This window comes from Corvus hawaiiensis, chromosome 3, assembly GCF_020740725.1.
Source record: "Corvus hawaiiensis isolate bCorHaw1 chromosome 3, bCorHaw1.pri.cur, whole genome shotgun sequence".
NCBI lineage: Eukaryota > Metazoa > Chordata > Aves > Passeriformes > Corvidae > Corvus > Corvus hawaiiensis.
Window position 1 is genome coordinate 81,281,051 of NC_063215.1, and position 17,103 is coordinate 81,298,153.

Genomic DNA, 17,103 nt, shown 5'->3' on the forward strand with positions numbered 1-17,103 from the left:
CTGAATTAAAGCACTTAAGGGAGAGTCTGGCCCCAGAAATACAAGCCTCAGTGCAGGCCTGATGGATCTCTAGTTTCAAGCTACCATCTATCACTTGATAGGCATGAATTATGAGAAAGCAAGCTATTTAAGGGGTCATGGTATTATTGAAGCAGAAATAAGAATTAATGGTTGCCCTTTCCCTCCAAACATGCAAAAATGCTAAGGTGTTAATGTGTCAGCAGCCTGATACCCCATTAGAAGTAGAATCTCTCAGCTACCTCTTGGATTTGATTAGCCATTAAAGTGAATTATTCTCAGGCACAGCTTCATCTCTTGGCTTGCTCAACGTTCATCAGTATCAGAGCTGCTAAAATACAGACAGACCTACATTTTGCAGCTACTAATCCATATTCAGCCACCAGGAACTGTTTCATGCAAGACTCTACCAAAACAATGCTAAAGAGGGAAAGTCATTAATGGTTTTTCTAAACACTTTTATAGACAAGTAGTACATTATGCAGAAATGGTAACTTACAATCCTAAAAACAAAATCAGAGTACACATATTCTGAATAGAGGGTGGTATAATATGGGAAATACCGTGAAGTAAGTTGGATTTTTGAGATTAATTTGGGATCTTGAACACTATGGAAAATTTTTGTCTTGAGATCTCATTTAAATATCAGTACAAAGACAGTAACAAAAATCATTTCATTAATTCATTAATTTTCACAACTCATTTATATTTGTGAAGCATTTGAAAGGAGAGAGTTTGTAACCAAGAGTTTAGATGATGGGAATGTTAAATAAGGTCATGAGGTTGTGCTATCTAATGGGTACTAAAGAACCACCATTCATTGAGCATTATGCCTGTCCTGAATAAGAATGCCTTGTGAAAGAAACTACACCTCAATGCTTCAAGACAAGCCTTCTTTCTCTACTTTCATGAAAAGCCTACTTTCACGATTACTATGTTTATTTGCAACATGCAGGGACAATTACCTAATCAAGTATTAATAATTATTTTTAACGTCTGCAAAAATTAGGCTACAATGAAAGCAATCAGATTATTTTCTTTCTTATAGTTAAAACTCTTAGTACTTCTGGGTGGTACATAGGGTGCTGATAAGCCTACCTCTGCCTGGTTGGGACTAGAGTTGGGCACTCTTGGTGCGTGGTGGCTGAGAGCAGACAGACAAGCCAGGATGAGATGGATAGCCCCGATCTCCAGTGCCATCCTCCTCAGCAGTACTCCATCATCAGTAGTCAGCGGCGTCGTGCTGAACAAACTGCGCAACACATGGAAGGGCAGAGTGGGAAGCACGTTTGCTGAAGGAGACTGCAGGATATGACCTAGGTTGAAGAAGAAAAATATCAAACCCACATTTTCTTTCAATAGTTCAATACAGCCTATTAATCTCTGCAATAGTTTATGAACATACAGAAATCTACTAAGGACTTAAGCATTCACATACAGTAAAGCTAGCTAATACTATGTTTCACTTCAAAAATTTTACCATGAGGAAAGTGTAGAATAAAGAATATTTCTTCATTTTATTCATGGATTTGGTTAAGAACCAAATTTTGAAAATCTGATTTGCCATTTCCAGGGAGAAAACTGGTTTGGAAGGTGGTTTTGACTAATTTTTTTTTAAAATACATATATATTTTTAATCATTCCAAATACAGCAAGGTAAAGAATGCATGTGATTAGCTTATAGCAGCTCAGCTGACAAGCAGCAGTAGTAGTTTATCATGTGTAGGATTCTTTTTTGGTATTCATGTGCCCAAACTGTGCATTAAGTCACTGACACAAACCAAGTTTCTATAGCTGAATACATGGTGAAATACTAACATAATTTTAATTAGATGAGTTGCATGTATTAATTTTGTGCTACAATTACTTAAAATTTTTAATCCCTTTGCATTATGAGGAAAAATTTTCTTTTAAAAGCCACATTCAAATAATGGAGTGACCTATCAATGCATGATACTCAGATATGGGAAACTGTCTCATTTTTTTCCTATATCTAACAATACATTTCACATTCCTTCTCCAGTGCATACATAAATAGAGACAACTGACAACTGGAGATGCTTCAAACAGTGAAAATACTTTAAAATAGCCAACTCTGTCCAGAAGTTTGCTTCCTATTTTAAATATTTTATTTTCTCCCTCACCCGTAAGAGTTTATCAGCTATATCATCAACCAGAGATCTAAACTGAAATTACAAATACATATGCCTGAATTTGTGTGTATATGTATCTACACACACACATACATACACATGTTTTAATTCATATCTATCTGATACCCTTTGTAAAGACAATAACAAGAAAGAATCAAAAGTCCTGTGACTGGGATCATCATAAATAAAATCAAAACCTTCTGGAAAATAAGTCCATCTGATAGAATTCCATAACTGCAGGTATAGCCAAATCAAAAAAGAGAAAATCTAAACATTTGCCCATTATTTATCTTTGCAGACAACTGAATCCATGTTTAATCTATAAGCCATGGATTTATAATTGCAGCTCTTCATATTATGCAAGAAAGTAATGAGAGTCTACACGTGTGAAAAGCTGCATTTCAAACAAAAAAGGAAGATACTAATAGTTTATACACAGAACTAATGTGGATTACTGTGTACAACTGAACCCAGATTTTGTAGAGTTGAATTCAGACATTTGGCTTAGGGAATAGAGAAACTGACTGTTTAGTCCAGCTAAAACAAAGGCTATGAGGGAATGTTATTCCCATCAACAAATGCATTGGAGAAAGAAGAGCTATTGGCCACAGACTGCATAAGAATACAGGCTGAAAATTAAAGCAGCCCCTACCCATCAAGAAAATTATGTTCTGGAACTGTATTCCAATAGCAGTAGTGGCTGCACGCACACACACAAAAAGAAAGCAACCCAGATTCTGAAGGTCTCTTTATAATAAAAAGAAAAAAAGGATATCAAAATTGCCTGCAGCACTAAGGGAGTGGGACTACTCCAGAAACTGCATATAGTTCTTCAGTTATTTAGCACTCAAATTAGGTGGGTGTAAGAGCTAGATTGAATTTTTATTGCCCAGTTTATTCTCGTCTGTCCTGCACCTTATACTGTCCTGCACCTAAATACCAGAGAAATAAAAAGATAAACAGAAGGGAGGGCAAACATGACTCTTGGTTTTCCAGCTGGTCTTACGAGGTCCATGTTGCACAGCACTCTAGAGAGTGCTAAATAGAGACCAGCTTCTGATGATCGCAGCCTAGAAAAACCAGCACTCTCTTCAAAGTCATAATCACAGAATCACGTAGGTTGAAAAAGACCTTTGAGATCACGAAGTTCAACTGTAAACCTGACGCTGCTGAAGTGCATCAGTGCACAATACCCAATGAAAGGAAATGCCTTAAACATACCAAAACACATTTCATACACACTCTTCCAGTTTTTCAAAATAATAAGAAACACAAATATTAGAACCATATGCAGAATTCCAGGTTCATTTGCAAAGACACTGACAACTAATTTTGTCTTGGCTTGTCTGTTTTTTCACTGAAGAATATCCCATTTGTCCCTCTGAACTCCTACCATTTAAGGTAGAGCTTCTGCTTAGGCAATTTAATCACCACAATCTTTAGATCTTACTCCCCTTTTCTAGAACAGTATTATTCAGTGGTTTACTCTCCATCTGTTGTAGCTTTTCTCTTATCCATATTATTCTGCATTTGGTTGCAGAATTATTGGATGTTTGCTCAATTAGCCAAGCATATCCAGCTACTCAGACCATTCTGTCTGAAAGTAGTCATCTTGACAGTGTCACTGTATGTTTTATCAGTGCTTATTCTACAATTACTCTGACATGAGATGAGAACCCTTGAATACTGACGATTGTGATAAAACTTTGCCAGACAGAATTTAATAGAGACAAGAGTTTATCAAAGATGCCCGCAACGCAGTTCTGCACAAACCAATTCTAACTTCCTGCTAAAAACAATACAGTGCAAATAAATTTAAGTAAAATGATCTAGCTGTTGTCTATAAAGAAAGGTAATAATTACAGCACATACTTCCTTCACCATCATCTGTAACTCCCAACACCAATCTCAACAGACACTGAGCATGTTTCCGTTCTTTTAGCAGCACCTCAGCATAGCCCGGGAGACGGAGAAATAAACCAAAGGCAGCCAAAGAATGTGCAGGTATGGGAGACATAGTCTGGACTGTTGACTTGATCGGTGGAGGTTCTGCAGCGATTGTTTCTGGTGCTTCATACACCAATTCCCCTGATTGTTCAATGGTAACCCATTCAAACTGATCGCTGTCCTTCTGTTTTTCCTGCGTGGCTGACGTAACCACTGGAGTGCTCACCTTAACCAACAGAAACAACAAAGAAATTTGGCGGTCATTCAGTTAAACCCTTAGACAAAAATTTTATTATAGTTAGGATCTAAAAGACATGCAATCTTAATGTAGGACACAATAAAGAAGTCACATGAAATACTCTACCATTTGCACATACAGGGACCACGCTAAATGGCTGAAAAGGGCGTACTTGTTGCATTTTCAATACACTGCTAGGAAGTTGTACCTACACAAGCAAGCAAACTTATTTTGCCTATCTAAAATCCTCAGTTAAAGTGTGTTGCTTAAATACAGAGGCATAAGAGACACAAATTACTCTGAAGTAAATACAAGATTAGTTTATATAGCATACTGTTAAATAAGAAATGACCCTTTTATTTTTAACATTAAACAATGTGAACATAAGTATTTAATTTTTAATTACATATTGCAAAAAGAAGAAAAATTAATCATAATGCCTTTAAAAACTAGGAATAACTTCAGGTATCTTAGCAGTCTTGTAGCAACTTGTGATCCTTTTGAGCTTTTGATTGATTTGGCAGGCTTTATTACTATTATACTCTAACAGAACAGTCTGTTTTATGACCAGAGGACTGTGCAGTCAAGCATTATGATGGGAATCAGAGCTTAAGAGGGTAGTAGCTGTACAGTGCCCCAAGACACGATCAAACAATTTAAATGAAATTATAACACTGAGGTGCCTCTCGTAATTAAACATCACAGAGGTTTCAGGCTTTCATGCTATTCAGATAAACTGATTCCATCATATTTAGAATTTTAGTACTTATTACCAGACTGATCTAAACTGGAAAAAATTAATATAAAAAGCCTTTACAGAATTTATCCAGAATACCAAATTCCTAATTTCAAGTCAAAGCCATGTTTTGCAGCATTTATTCCAATTATCTTCACATTAGGAGAATCAGAAGTACCAGTGACTTGGAGAAATATAAAAGTCAAATTAAAGAATTAAGGATCTGGAGAAGTCATCAGTCTTAACTCTGAACAGTCTATGTGGTATTATTGTATTTAATTTTTTTTATGGATCACAGAATTCTTATTCAGTATTTGAATCTAAACATATATCTCAAGCTAAGAAATTGTGAAAAGACATTAAGTTCCCAGCACCATAGAAAAATAAGGAAAAAAAGGAATGAAATTTCTCATGGTCATATGTTACCTTTCACATGTTGCAGAGTTCCACACTTCAGTTTTCTTCAATACAGAGTACACATTATCCCTCTTGGAATTCATAATACACTGTTTATGTAAATACTTTTCCTTAACTTGTAATTTTTGAACTGTGTTGGTACTACACCCCTAAGGCTTTTGTAGAACTATTTACAAAGGATGCATGCTAATTACCCAGTCTCACTACAGGGTTCTTATGGTTGCCATAATTTGACAGTCAGGGTGCTGTTCAGCACCCTTAAGTCATGACTAATTCAGGCTCAAAGGGAATAAATATTCTTTCCTGTTAGGACTATCGGCCAAAAACTTTAAAAATATAGTCAAATACGATATGAATAATTTGCAGGTTATTTTTTCCCTTTTTAGCATTGTGTACCTAGAACAGCAGCCAAAGGAGTAATTCCACACTAATGCCACTACTGACACTTTCGAAATGCCTATCAGTGCATCCAGAGGAATTATCTATATATAAGTATATAAAGAGTAACTATTATTTATTAATATAAATATAATTAAGATGATACCATTATTTATAATAATAAAATTACATCATCGGCTTTGAGAACTGAACTTCACTTAACCATAAAAATATCTATGAGGGTACACTAACATGAGCAATTGACTGATAAGCAAGTATGCCTTTACAGTACATCAGCAACTTTATTTTACTGCACCCTCCAAGGTATTTCACGTTAACAGAAGCAAGGCAAACAGCAACTCTCAATTCATGCTTTAGTCCCACAAGGGCCTGGCTACTCAGGCAGTCTATGACACGGACAGGGAAGCACATGTATAACTGGACAGGGCTGTGGAGTTAGGCACTTGCCTATTTTAAAGTAGCTTCCCCACGTAACTGAGAAGTTAAACTGAACCATAGAGAAATATAAGGAAAATACCGTCCTTAAACAAACAAAATACTCTCAACGTGTTTTCCGACATTTATTTTTTTCCACTCACTTGCTGAATTACGTCAGGATAAAGCATAGGGAGTCTCTCTGCAATAAGAGCCAATCCACCCATGCCTGCAAAAACTTGCAGTGGAGACTGAATGGGACAGGTTTCAAGAAGTGATTCATCTAGAACTGCATCCATACACTCATCCCCAGGACTGATGGCTTCATCTTCAGGGCAAGGTCCCAGTAAATCTGCATGCTCTACAAAAACACAAATGTAAAGGAAATGAATACATATCATTAGTACTATGTTTATCTCTTTGTCTTCACTTAAAAGTGGACGTCAAAAGTAGTGGCTTCTTCTGAAGCAAAGACTGAGCCAAGAACCTGAAATGAATGAATGCAAGAATATCAGAAGAAAATAAAAGTGTTAGTGGTACCTTTTGCCAGTGACAGCAGATCCATGTCAAACTTATCATTATTTGTACAGGGCTACATGTTAATTATTAGAATTCTATGTATTATTAGAATTTGATCTATGCCTTCAAGACTTTGCTAATTTTGGAGTAATGACACCTTTTAACAATGCCTTTCATCTAGAAGTTAAGTGTAGGTTTGTTACTCTCCAATAAAGAGTTTATAGCTGAAGAAAGGAAAGATAATCTTAACCTTAAATTAGTTTTGCTTCTCACATCTCCTCTCTGTGAGGTGTCAAAATGTCCCTCTGCGAAAGCTGTGAAATTTAATTCTACTCTTCCTCATGAAAAAAGATCATGATCTGGATTTCTAACTTTCTACTTGCCTCCATCCTCCCAGTTTATGACTAAGCACCCTAATATTTTGTACAACAGACAAAAAAAATCAACATTCTATGCACTGATGCACACAGGTATATACAGAATATACTGAACCTTACCACAATTCCTTATTGCCAAAAATAAACCCTCTTTGATAATTGCCACAGGCAAACTTCATTTTATATATTTTATATATTTAATCTAAAAATCTGATTTGCAGATTATATTATTAAACAATATAATGCAGGGGTCCTCCAAGTCTTCACAGTATAGCCATGTCAAAAGGCAGGAGAGAGAAAGCGGTCTTAGTATCTCTTCGCTGTGAGCAGTCTGACACCCACAATAATCCATAGTTATACTCCAAATACACAGCACACGGGCTATTATTTATTATATACTTGTAAAAACACAGAAGCACATTAAAGAATAACTCATGCAGCTACCAAAACAAATTTCTTATGAAAAAATTTTTAAACAGCAGACACTGCATCTTTTAACAGATATTTCATCTTTTAAAACTGTTTCTTCTCTAATTTGAAAGAGAATAGGAAACAGCAGGTCTTTCCCCATCCTAATTCTCAACTTTTAAACATGCAAGAAACACCATTTTACAAGGACATCATGGATATGCTATGGGAGGATCACAGTGCTTTGGAACTATACGATCAAAGTGTAAGATTGAATAAGCTTAGATCAGGGATATGTAGGAATATGTACATCAATTCATGCTAATTCAAACATACAGACTATGAGAAGTCTGTCTGTCTGAAGAAGTCTTTCACAGACAAAGAAAAGGTGACAGATACTTTCAAAGCAGGATAATCTTGTAAGAAAACATTCAAGCCTAACACTTTCAGTACATACAGCTTTGATGTCTACTGCTCTTAAGGACACAGGCAGAAATCTCCTCTGTGGAAGTGCTCTTTTTCCCCACAGATAGTGGCTGAGGGTGTCACAAACATGCTGCTATCAGCAAGGAACTGCCTTCCAGCAGACATATGGAGGATTCCACCTCACTGGGCTGAACGTGATTTGCAATTCAATTGCTTGCAATGGCATGAATTGATCAGACCACAAGAAATGTTAAACATCCTTCATAATGATGGTTTTAAAATAAAGATTTTGACAAAAACCCCTCAACTCTCAGTTTTGCAGTGTAAAAAGCTGTAAACCTTCCCAAAGGAAGAAAACAAGAAATTAGGAACACAGAGATACTGACAATGCACAGAAAGCTGCTTTTCTGGAAAAGCACTTGACAACTAAGTTCTCAGTGAGTACGGCTATAGGCAGATCCTTTCATTGTGAGTGCAAATACAATATCATCTTCAAATTCACACAAGGAGTTACACTTAAACATGCTTCTCAAGTCCTTGCTTAGGTTAACCTTCTTATAACCCAATTTAAGCCATTTTGCCTCCGTAAATATTTTCCAAGTTTTCAGTGAAGTCATGCACTTCAGCTGTGGAAAACTGCTGATCTCAATGGCAGCAAAGCACAAAGAAAAAAATGTTAATAAATGGCACTTTTCCTCAGGTAGTAGTAAATGCAGCACTAGAGACACCTGTGAAGCTATAAAATCTATACAGCATGGATGGTGTAAAAAAACCCCCAGTCTACTTTAAGTAGCAAGTAAAGGAATACTGATCAGTAAGAATGATTTCTCTAGATACTACAAAGTAGTCATGAAAATGCAGTAGCTCTGACCTTCATTATTGCTGAGTGGTGACTGTGAATGTAACTAATTTTTGCTGTATAGCACCACAGATCAATGGATCTGTAATGAAAAACTCAAATTTTCAAAAGTATTTGTCTCAAGTTTAAAAAATAAAGTGCCCAGTAACTTAACGAAAGTTCAGAGGGCCTTTATGTCTTCACATGCAGCTCTACTACTACTGAACCTTCTCTAAAAATTTGAGTTTTATTCAAATAGTAAAATATTTATTGTAGATTTAGAATTTAAATAAAGAGCATAACTAAACAAAAGTATTATTTGAAAGAGATAGGTCTCTCAATAGTGTGACAGATATGTATATCCAGATACTACACGGAGTCATGAAATGCTTATTTCAAATGAGACATCACGAATTTTTTTTTCAACACTTCTGTTTCTTATCTTTTCTAGAAACAGACTATAAAGTGAACAGTCATTAAAAGAAGTCTCGGTCTTAAAATAACTGAATTATTAACTTTGGAGTTCCATGCTGTGTCAGCAGGCTGATGATCAGCAGATCACAATTATCTTAATTTCAAAGTCCCGTTTCTATAAGTCTTGCCTAAAGAAATGATACAAAAACATTTTAGAATTCCTGGGATAGACCTCCTCCCTTCTCCAGCAAGTAGATAGTAAGCAATTGGCAAAAGTATTACCAAGAAATATATCATATTATAAAATGTTAAAAACTGATACATGTTTTTATAGCTGGAGTTATAAGACCTGCTTAGATGGGCTTGAGAGAAATCCCCATTTTCAAAGCAGCATTTGGTACCTAAAGCTGCCACAATAAAAAATTTCCCAGGCTTTTCTAATTCATATGGTTTCAAAGAGCTCCTGTATTACTTAATCTGCCCTGGTTATCAGCACAAACACTTACTAGAGAGAACTGATATACATGTCAAGAAATAAAATATACTGTAACTATACAATCATAATTGTATCACATGCAACATTACAATCAAGAAAGAAAAGTGAAACCAGAACAACCATATTGGAGCATCTTATAGATACAATTTAGACAGGCAATGAATTTGTACTTTATTGTGAAGTTTAGCTCTTGTCTAGAAAAGAATAGCTCAGGAAAATCATCCAAGAAAATACAGAAAACTCCTCTTTCTCATCAAGAAAATCAAAGCAATTTTTTTCCCAAATAAAAACATTTTAAAAAGGAATATAGCGAAAAAGTAAGAACACTCACCTTTTTCTGTGTGAAGACGTTTAAATGAGTCTGTTTTTGATAAGCTTGGATCTGAGATTACTTTGGAACCAAGTTTAACTGTCAAATCTATTGATCGGTATCCTTGAGGGAGTTTACGGTCATACAGCAGAGTCAGAAGCTGGGCAAGTGTCATTTCAGCTGGTAATGGCTGACCTAGACAACAATGGCATCAAGTCAGAGAGGAAAATTCTGATTGGGTTATTTTAACATACATATCCAGGTCCTGTTCATTACTTGCACCGCAGATGCCAAATAGACTAAATATTATCTGGCTCCAAACTAAGGCCTTAATTTCACCATTTGTCCTCTTGGGAAAAGGGGCCCCATCAGTTTGGAACCAATCATCAAAAAGATCTATGCCAACATTCCCTAAGGCAGCTCTGTGCTGAGAGCACAAGCACTTGGCGTATTTAGTAAATGGCTAAGGCTGTAAATTGATGTGCATTTTAAGTTGGTACTGGCTGTCCCCTTCTATTAAACACCACCTATGCATCACCCTTGGATTGTGGGGGCATAGAGGTATGTGTGACCCGAAGGTAAAATGAATGGTACTGGAAGAAGTGGAAAACAAAGAAACCTGCAATTCTTTTTCAGTCCTACTAATCTCAAGCATAGCTCACTACTCCTGTGTCAAGACAGCAGAACTCAGCAGAAAAAATAAAAAAAGAAGAGCACTGCCCAGGACTACTTTTCTCCACAGCGATGTCGACTTGAAATGCACATGCAATACAGTCCAAACTGATTACTCAAAACTCAGATTTTGGCCACTTTGTTGGTTACAAATATGTTCTTCCCTGAAATTACAAGCTACTCTCAATGCAGAAAAATTTTGCCTGACAACAAGTAGATTAACACATGAAACATTTTAGAGTTGGATCATATAATAAATAGCATGTCCATTTCATCTTGACTGTATTTAACCAAGTAAAACAACACCCAAGAGTTCTTCAGTAACAACCTGTTTCTTCAATTGAAGATTGTGTCTTAAGAAAAAACAAAAATTAAAAATACCTTGCCATTGTACAAGTGAGTAAGTTTTCTGCCCTTTTTTCCCCATCACTGATTTTCTTTGCATGGCATATTTTTTTGTAACAACTGTCTGCTGTGCAAGACACGACCAGATAACAAATACAGAATGGTCTACACGACCATCACAAGACAGCTAAATACTGAAAACGGGCACTGGGTTTTGATCTCATCTCCAGAATAGGACTATCACAGATTATCCTGAGTTGGAAGGGACTCACAAGGATCAAAGTCCAATTCTTGGCCCTATACAGGATAGCCCCAAGAGTCACACCATGTGTCTGAGAGCATTGTCCAAACACTTCTTGAACTCTGTCATGCTGGTGCTGTGACCACTTCCCTGGAGAGCCTGTTCCAATGCCCAGCCATCCTCTCAGTGAAGAACCTTTTCCTAATATCCAGCCTAAACCTGCCCTGACACAGCTTCAGGCCATTCCCTCCAGTCCTGTCACTGGTCACCACAGAGAAGAGATCGGTGCCTGCCCCTTCTCTTCCCCTCATGAGGAAGTTGTAACTGCAATGAGGTCTGCCCTCAGTCTCCTCTCCTCCAGGCTGAACCAACGAAGAGACCTCAGCCATTCCTTATACGGCTTCCCCTCAAGGCCTTTCACCCTCTTCATTGCTCTCTTATAGATTCTCTTTAACAGCTTTATGTCCTTTCTATATTGTGCCACCCAAAAGTGCCCCCAGCACTCGAAGTGAGGCTGCCCCAGTGCAGAGCAGAGCAGGACAATCCCCTCCCTTGCCCGGCTGGCGATGCTGTGCCTGATGCTCGCCTGACCTGCCTACCCCTCTGGAAAAGCCTGTAACCATCCATCATGGCACACCGATCACAGGACTCATCCCACAAGGTTTTGCTTACCAATTTTAGATATTTTAATCCAAGTTTGTGATCCTGCCAATAATTGCCAGAGGATAGCCCAAAGCTGGTAATTTGATAGTAAGTTTCAAATTTAGGGGTTTTTTGGGTGAAAATTACTTTGATCAGAAGTTAACCACCGAATTCCATTAGCTGGATCCAGACAAGAAGCTGTTTGGCATAATATTGAAGTGTTTCACCCATGTTTCTGTCCTTTATTACTGATCTAAGTCACACCAATTTCTTTCTACGCAAGAGAGCCTGCCTACCTTGCCACCAACTTGGCAACCTTGCCATACTGTATCTGATACACATGGAACATGACTAACTGCTTAACATGGTGTTGCTTTAAAACACAAATGTTAGGGAATTCAAGAATATTCCTGAACTGGCAAATCAACCTTTCAGAGAGCAATGCAAGACAGTTGCCCATTCAGAACCTCAAGTAATAGGGCACTGGTACCAGTTCAGTTCTGCCTTGCACATGGAAGAAAACCTAAGCCACCTTACAAACCCACCCTGCTTTCATTTGTGAGTGAAAATGGAAGTGTTTTGAGAGGTTTTTTTAGGAACGAGGTACTAAACTTCAAGGGAGATCAACATAATTGCTACTTTTTTCAAGCTGCTATGATGCTACAACACTGCAGTTGCTGATCCTAAAATTATTTCTAGTTGAAAGCTGTTACCAGCCCAGAAAGGTTCCACACTTCCAAGATGCTAATGCCCATTACCATTGTAACTGCTTCCTGATCATATATCAGCCACTGAAAAATTTTTGATGTTTAAACTGTATTATTAAAGTTACCTGGTAGTAGTTTATGGTATAGATGAAAGACTGGAACACTAATGGTCTTGCTGGAAGATTCTCCTCCTGAGGAAGAAGTACCAACTTTATCTGCCATCACTCTTCCTCGCCTTGATGGTGGACGTGGCGGGGTGGATGAAACAGCTCTTTTTGACTGAGATTTCAAACCTAGTACAGAAGTAAAAAATTTCAAGTTGTTCTAGTATTTAATACCTTCAGCCAAGATACAACATACTCAAAACCTTCAATGATAGAAAAAAAGTAAGAACTTAACCTCACTGGCTAATTAAATACCAGAATAACATCCATGTATAAAACATAATGAATATAATTTGAATATAATCCCAGTATTTTTAGTTAAAAGGCTGTGCATTCTCCAAAGCCCCAAACATAAACCAAACCATAAATAGACCATACCATGCGTGAAAAAAGCAAAAGCTATTCCAATTATGCTCTCATTAAAGAGAATGTCTCACAGCAAAACTTTTTTAGGGTGTCTTTTCACCTGAAAGCAAGAAAGGCAAAATCTTCCAAATTGACAGACATTTCAGCACAGACTACAGATAACAACTGCTTGTCTGGCCTACAAAGGCGACTTTAGCTCCAGTACTGACAGTACCACATGGGATGAAAAGTGTCTTTAAATGTGCTTTTCAAGTTCCCTAGCCCCAAAACACTTGAAGTAATCACTACATGAAAATTAGGAGGTAGAATAGCTGCATGAAAGCTTACTGTTATTACACAGCAAGACTGCCTTATCTTAAGACAGCTTAAGTTGACTTGAGGTACAGCAAAATTATACTGCAATCATGTACCCTTCTGTGCAGGTGAGAGACCAAGGTAAAAAGCCAGCAGGTCAAGATACAAAGACAATTACTAACTTGGACAATTATTATCATTGTCCAAGAGCCAACACAAAACTAACAACATCCACACTTCAAATGCTGTAATACACTCTGGGTTCAGCTGATCATTAGGAACAGCTCTAATATGCAAGACATTGTCCAATAATCTCAGTACACTAAACTAGCTTGCCTCAGGAAGACCAGGCTGCAAATACCATCTTCTCCCTTTATTAATTTTACCAATAGGTAAAAAGTTAAAGACTTTTAACTTCTTGAGATTCTGAGGACACTAAAAAACCCTCAGAATATATATGAAAAAATAATGACAAAAGACGAAAATATTTGACAAACAGGTAGTAAAAACAAATGCAAATGAAATAAGCTTACATTTAAACTCTCTTGCTAAATTGGAGAAAACTGGAAATAACATCAGAAAAAACTGAAATCTGCTTCTTTATAATAGAGAATGGGCTATATCAGGCAGTAGGATGAGCAATGCAACTGGAATGACATGGCTGACTATGCTATGCCCTATCTTCAAGCTTGGCATAATATTTTTGTTTCTTTCCAGATTTTTTATTCATTTATTTATTATTAAACCTTTGACTGAACCTGCTAATACTTTAGGTATGACAAAAACATGTTTAATTTGTTTAAGTGGCACCTACTGTAAATGTCTTGTCATATAAAGATGCTGTAATTAACACAGCTATGGGGTTTTAAATGTATACCAAGTTCAGTGAAGCTGCTGGCCTATTCAACAATTGCTTTAAAGTTACATCTACATCAAAAAACCTGAAATAAAAAGCTTAAGAAATATTGGTGCCAAAAGTCAAAGGAAATCAGCATCTCTGCTTTATGCTTCATGAAGTATGAACGAGCTTAAGGTACCTCAACAATGGCAGAAAGCTAGATAGAAAGGAAGTAGTTTGAAGTTCATTAATCAACTTCAAACTGAAAGACTAATGATTTCTACAGCCATCATCTGAACAGTAACATTTGTGTACCACTGCAAAATTACTGTGTTCAATCTATATCCTCTAACAATAGGTCTGCAGGAAAATGGTTTACATGAAAGACTTCTGAAGGTTTGACACATTACTTTTTATAAACTGAATGTTTTTAAAGAAACTCCAGTATTAGTTGTTTCCAAGTGGAATAACATGGTTTTATGCTGACATCTCCATCTGACAGTTTTTAGCAGAATAGCACTAGTTATTATGCAAAGTATGTGGATACATTTTATTTCCAAAGCATATTTTGGGTATAGAGGTGGTTAAACTCTGATGCACCAGCTCCTGCAAAAAGGTAGAAGTAATAATACCCACCAAGCTCCAGGTGTGTCTTTAAAAAATGCTGTAAAATACCCTAGCAACAGCTTCCATGAAGATATCACTGACACATACATGTAGGTACAAATTTGTCACACTATAATCTGCTAGAGGCAGTTGTTCCACCAGGAATCAATCCTTGCTACCTAACAGTCAGTTACATTAAAACTGTAGTACTGGGTACTACAATTTTTCTAACCATCACTAGTAGTAAAATTAATTATTGGTAGGTATTTTCTTCCACACACACACACTTTTAACACCAGAAAGATCCATTTTATAAAAGACAGAAGAGAAAGACATACCAGAAGCAACAACAACACTGTAATTGTCCTGAAATCCATTTTCTGCTTTAACTTTTTCTTTCTCTTCATAGTTCTTTTTTTCTTTATCTTCCTTCTGTTCATTAATTAGCTTAGCTGTAATACTGGGTGTATCTATATGGAGACAGGGGTCAGGGGAGGACAAGGACAAACAGAAAAAGAGAGGAAAGAAAAGCATTTCAAGATATTAAGTTGATTTTATTAGTTTCTAAGCTATTTACAAGGCTATTCTGAACTACTTTAGTGTCTGAGTTCCAACACAGGCAGCAATAGTCTTGTCAATACCTATGAATTAAGATATTACAGTAAGTCTGTCCCCTTCCTCTCGCAAAACTCTGTTCTCTGACAATTTAAATCTGTAACAGTTTAAAACCATTACTTGATGAGTCAAGTGTTTTCACAATAAAAAACCCACTAAACCACTGCAATCAACCAAAACTGAGATTAAGCAAAAAATCCTCATCCAAACCCAATGAACCAAAACACCACAAAAAAGCTTGACAAAACAACAGCAAAAAAATCCAACAAAAAAAGAAATTCCAAAACTTTTTTGGTTTTTAATGACAGCTGCAGACTTTTTAAAATAGGCTCTTGTATTTGGGCCTGGGTATCTCATGTTACATACTGATCCAATTTCAAGCAAATTCTCTTCCTTTGAAATTGGAAGATGCCTAAAGTACATTACACAACCAAAACTTGAGCTGTTTGCTTAAGAGAACATTAGATTACTGCAGTTCAATCATTTTGGTTGAATCATTAGTGTAGATCACAACTGTAAGTAAGTTATTAAACCTAATCTAATTTATTAAATCACTGATGATTGGTGACAATGGATTATTTCACACCCTGTACGGTACAACACTGGCACCAAAATGGCCAAGTAATTCTCTAATTGCTGCTGAGTAGTAACATGCTTCCACATAGCCACAGCAGCTTTAAGTTATAACCAGACTCAAGCCTAGAAGTACCATGCAGCTACCTTTAACTATGTGTCACCTGCGGGTGAGGTGCTGAAAGGAATGTGGTTTGGCTGCTTGGAAATATGATTTGTGCCTGAAGACATTGGTTATGTCTGTGTCAGACAGCAGTGGAGACTAAAAAAAGATAGAGTATGAAACTACTGCCACTTAGGACTCAATATTCACACACATACATTCTCTCTATGTATACAAACACGTGCACATATACACGTGTACATATACAACACACACACATCTGTCTATGAAACTTTTCTAAAAAATTTCATCAGTACTATTATTATTATTACTACTACTATTATTATTATTAAACTTCTGAGTTGCTCTAGTTTTGTCCCATGGACTCAATGTCCATTTACTGCTGGGGAATTTAAAGATTATTAATAAAATTATTAAAGAAGGTTAAGCAATGGTATTTTAACTACTCAGGTGATACCCAGATTTGTTGTTCAGTTTTTCTGACCAAAAGCAGTTAACTCAAGACTAAGGTGCATGGAATACAAACCAGCTGGTACTCATCCTAAGCAATGCTATCTACAGTGTACTGCATATTTTCTTCCTATGTTGAAAGGATACAAGCAGCAGATTTATCACTGATTTTAGGACCCTTTTCTCCCCCTTTTTTTTTAAAGCTGGGAAAAAAAGTACCAAGTGAACATGCTTCTTGTGATTTATTTACGCAGAAAGTATGAGATGATTATTTTGAGACATTAACAGTAGTTAAGAAAAAAGAAGTTAACTCAAGGGACAGATTCTGACACAGGATCTTCATGACTTCCTATTGC

General features: G+C 36.6%; 1 protein-coding gene across 5 annotated transcripts in view; it reads right to left on the reverse strand.

Moving 5' to 3' along the window:
* Positions 1-17,103, reverse strand: part of BIRC6 (baculoviral IAP repeat containing 6) — a 176,726-nt gene that overhangs the window by 58,003 nt on the left and 101,620 nt on the right. For all 5 annotated transcript variants that reach the window (XM_048299366.1, XM_048299368.1, XM_048299369.1 and 2 more), the window contains 6 exons: positions 15,324-15,455; positions 12,843-13,010; positions 10,132-10,305; positions 6,487-6,683; positions 4,044-4,344; positions 1,117-1,334 (listed from right to left, as the gene is read on the reverse strand). In XM_048299366.1, the coding sequence (XP_048155323.1) occupies positions 1,117-1,334; positions 4,044-4,344; positions 6,487-6,683; positions 10,132-10,305; positions 12,843-13,010; positions 15,324-15,455 (1,190 nt within the window). The remainder of the gene's footprint in view (positions 1-1,116; positions 1,335-4,043; positions 4,345-6,486; positions 6,684-10,131; positions 10,306-12,842; positions 13,011-15,323; positions 15,456-17,103) is intronic.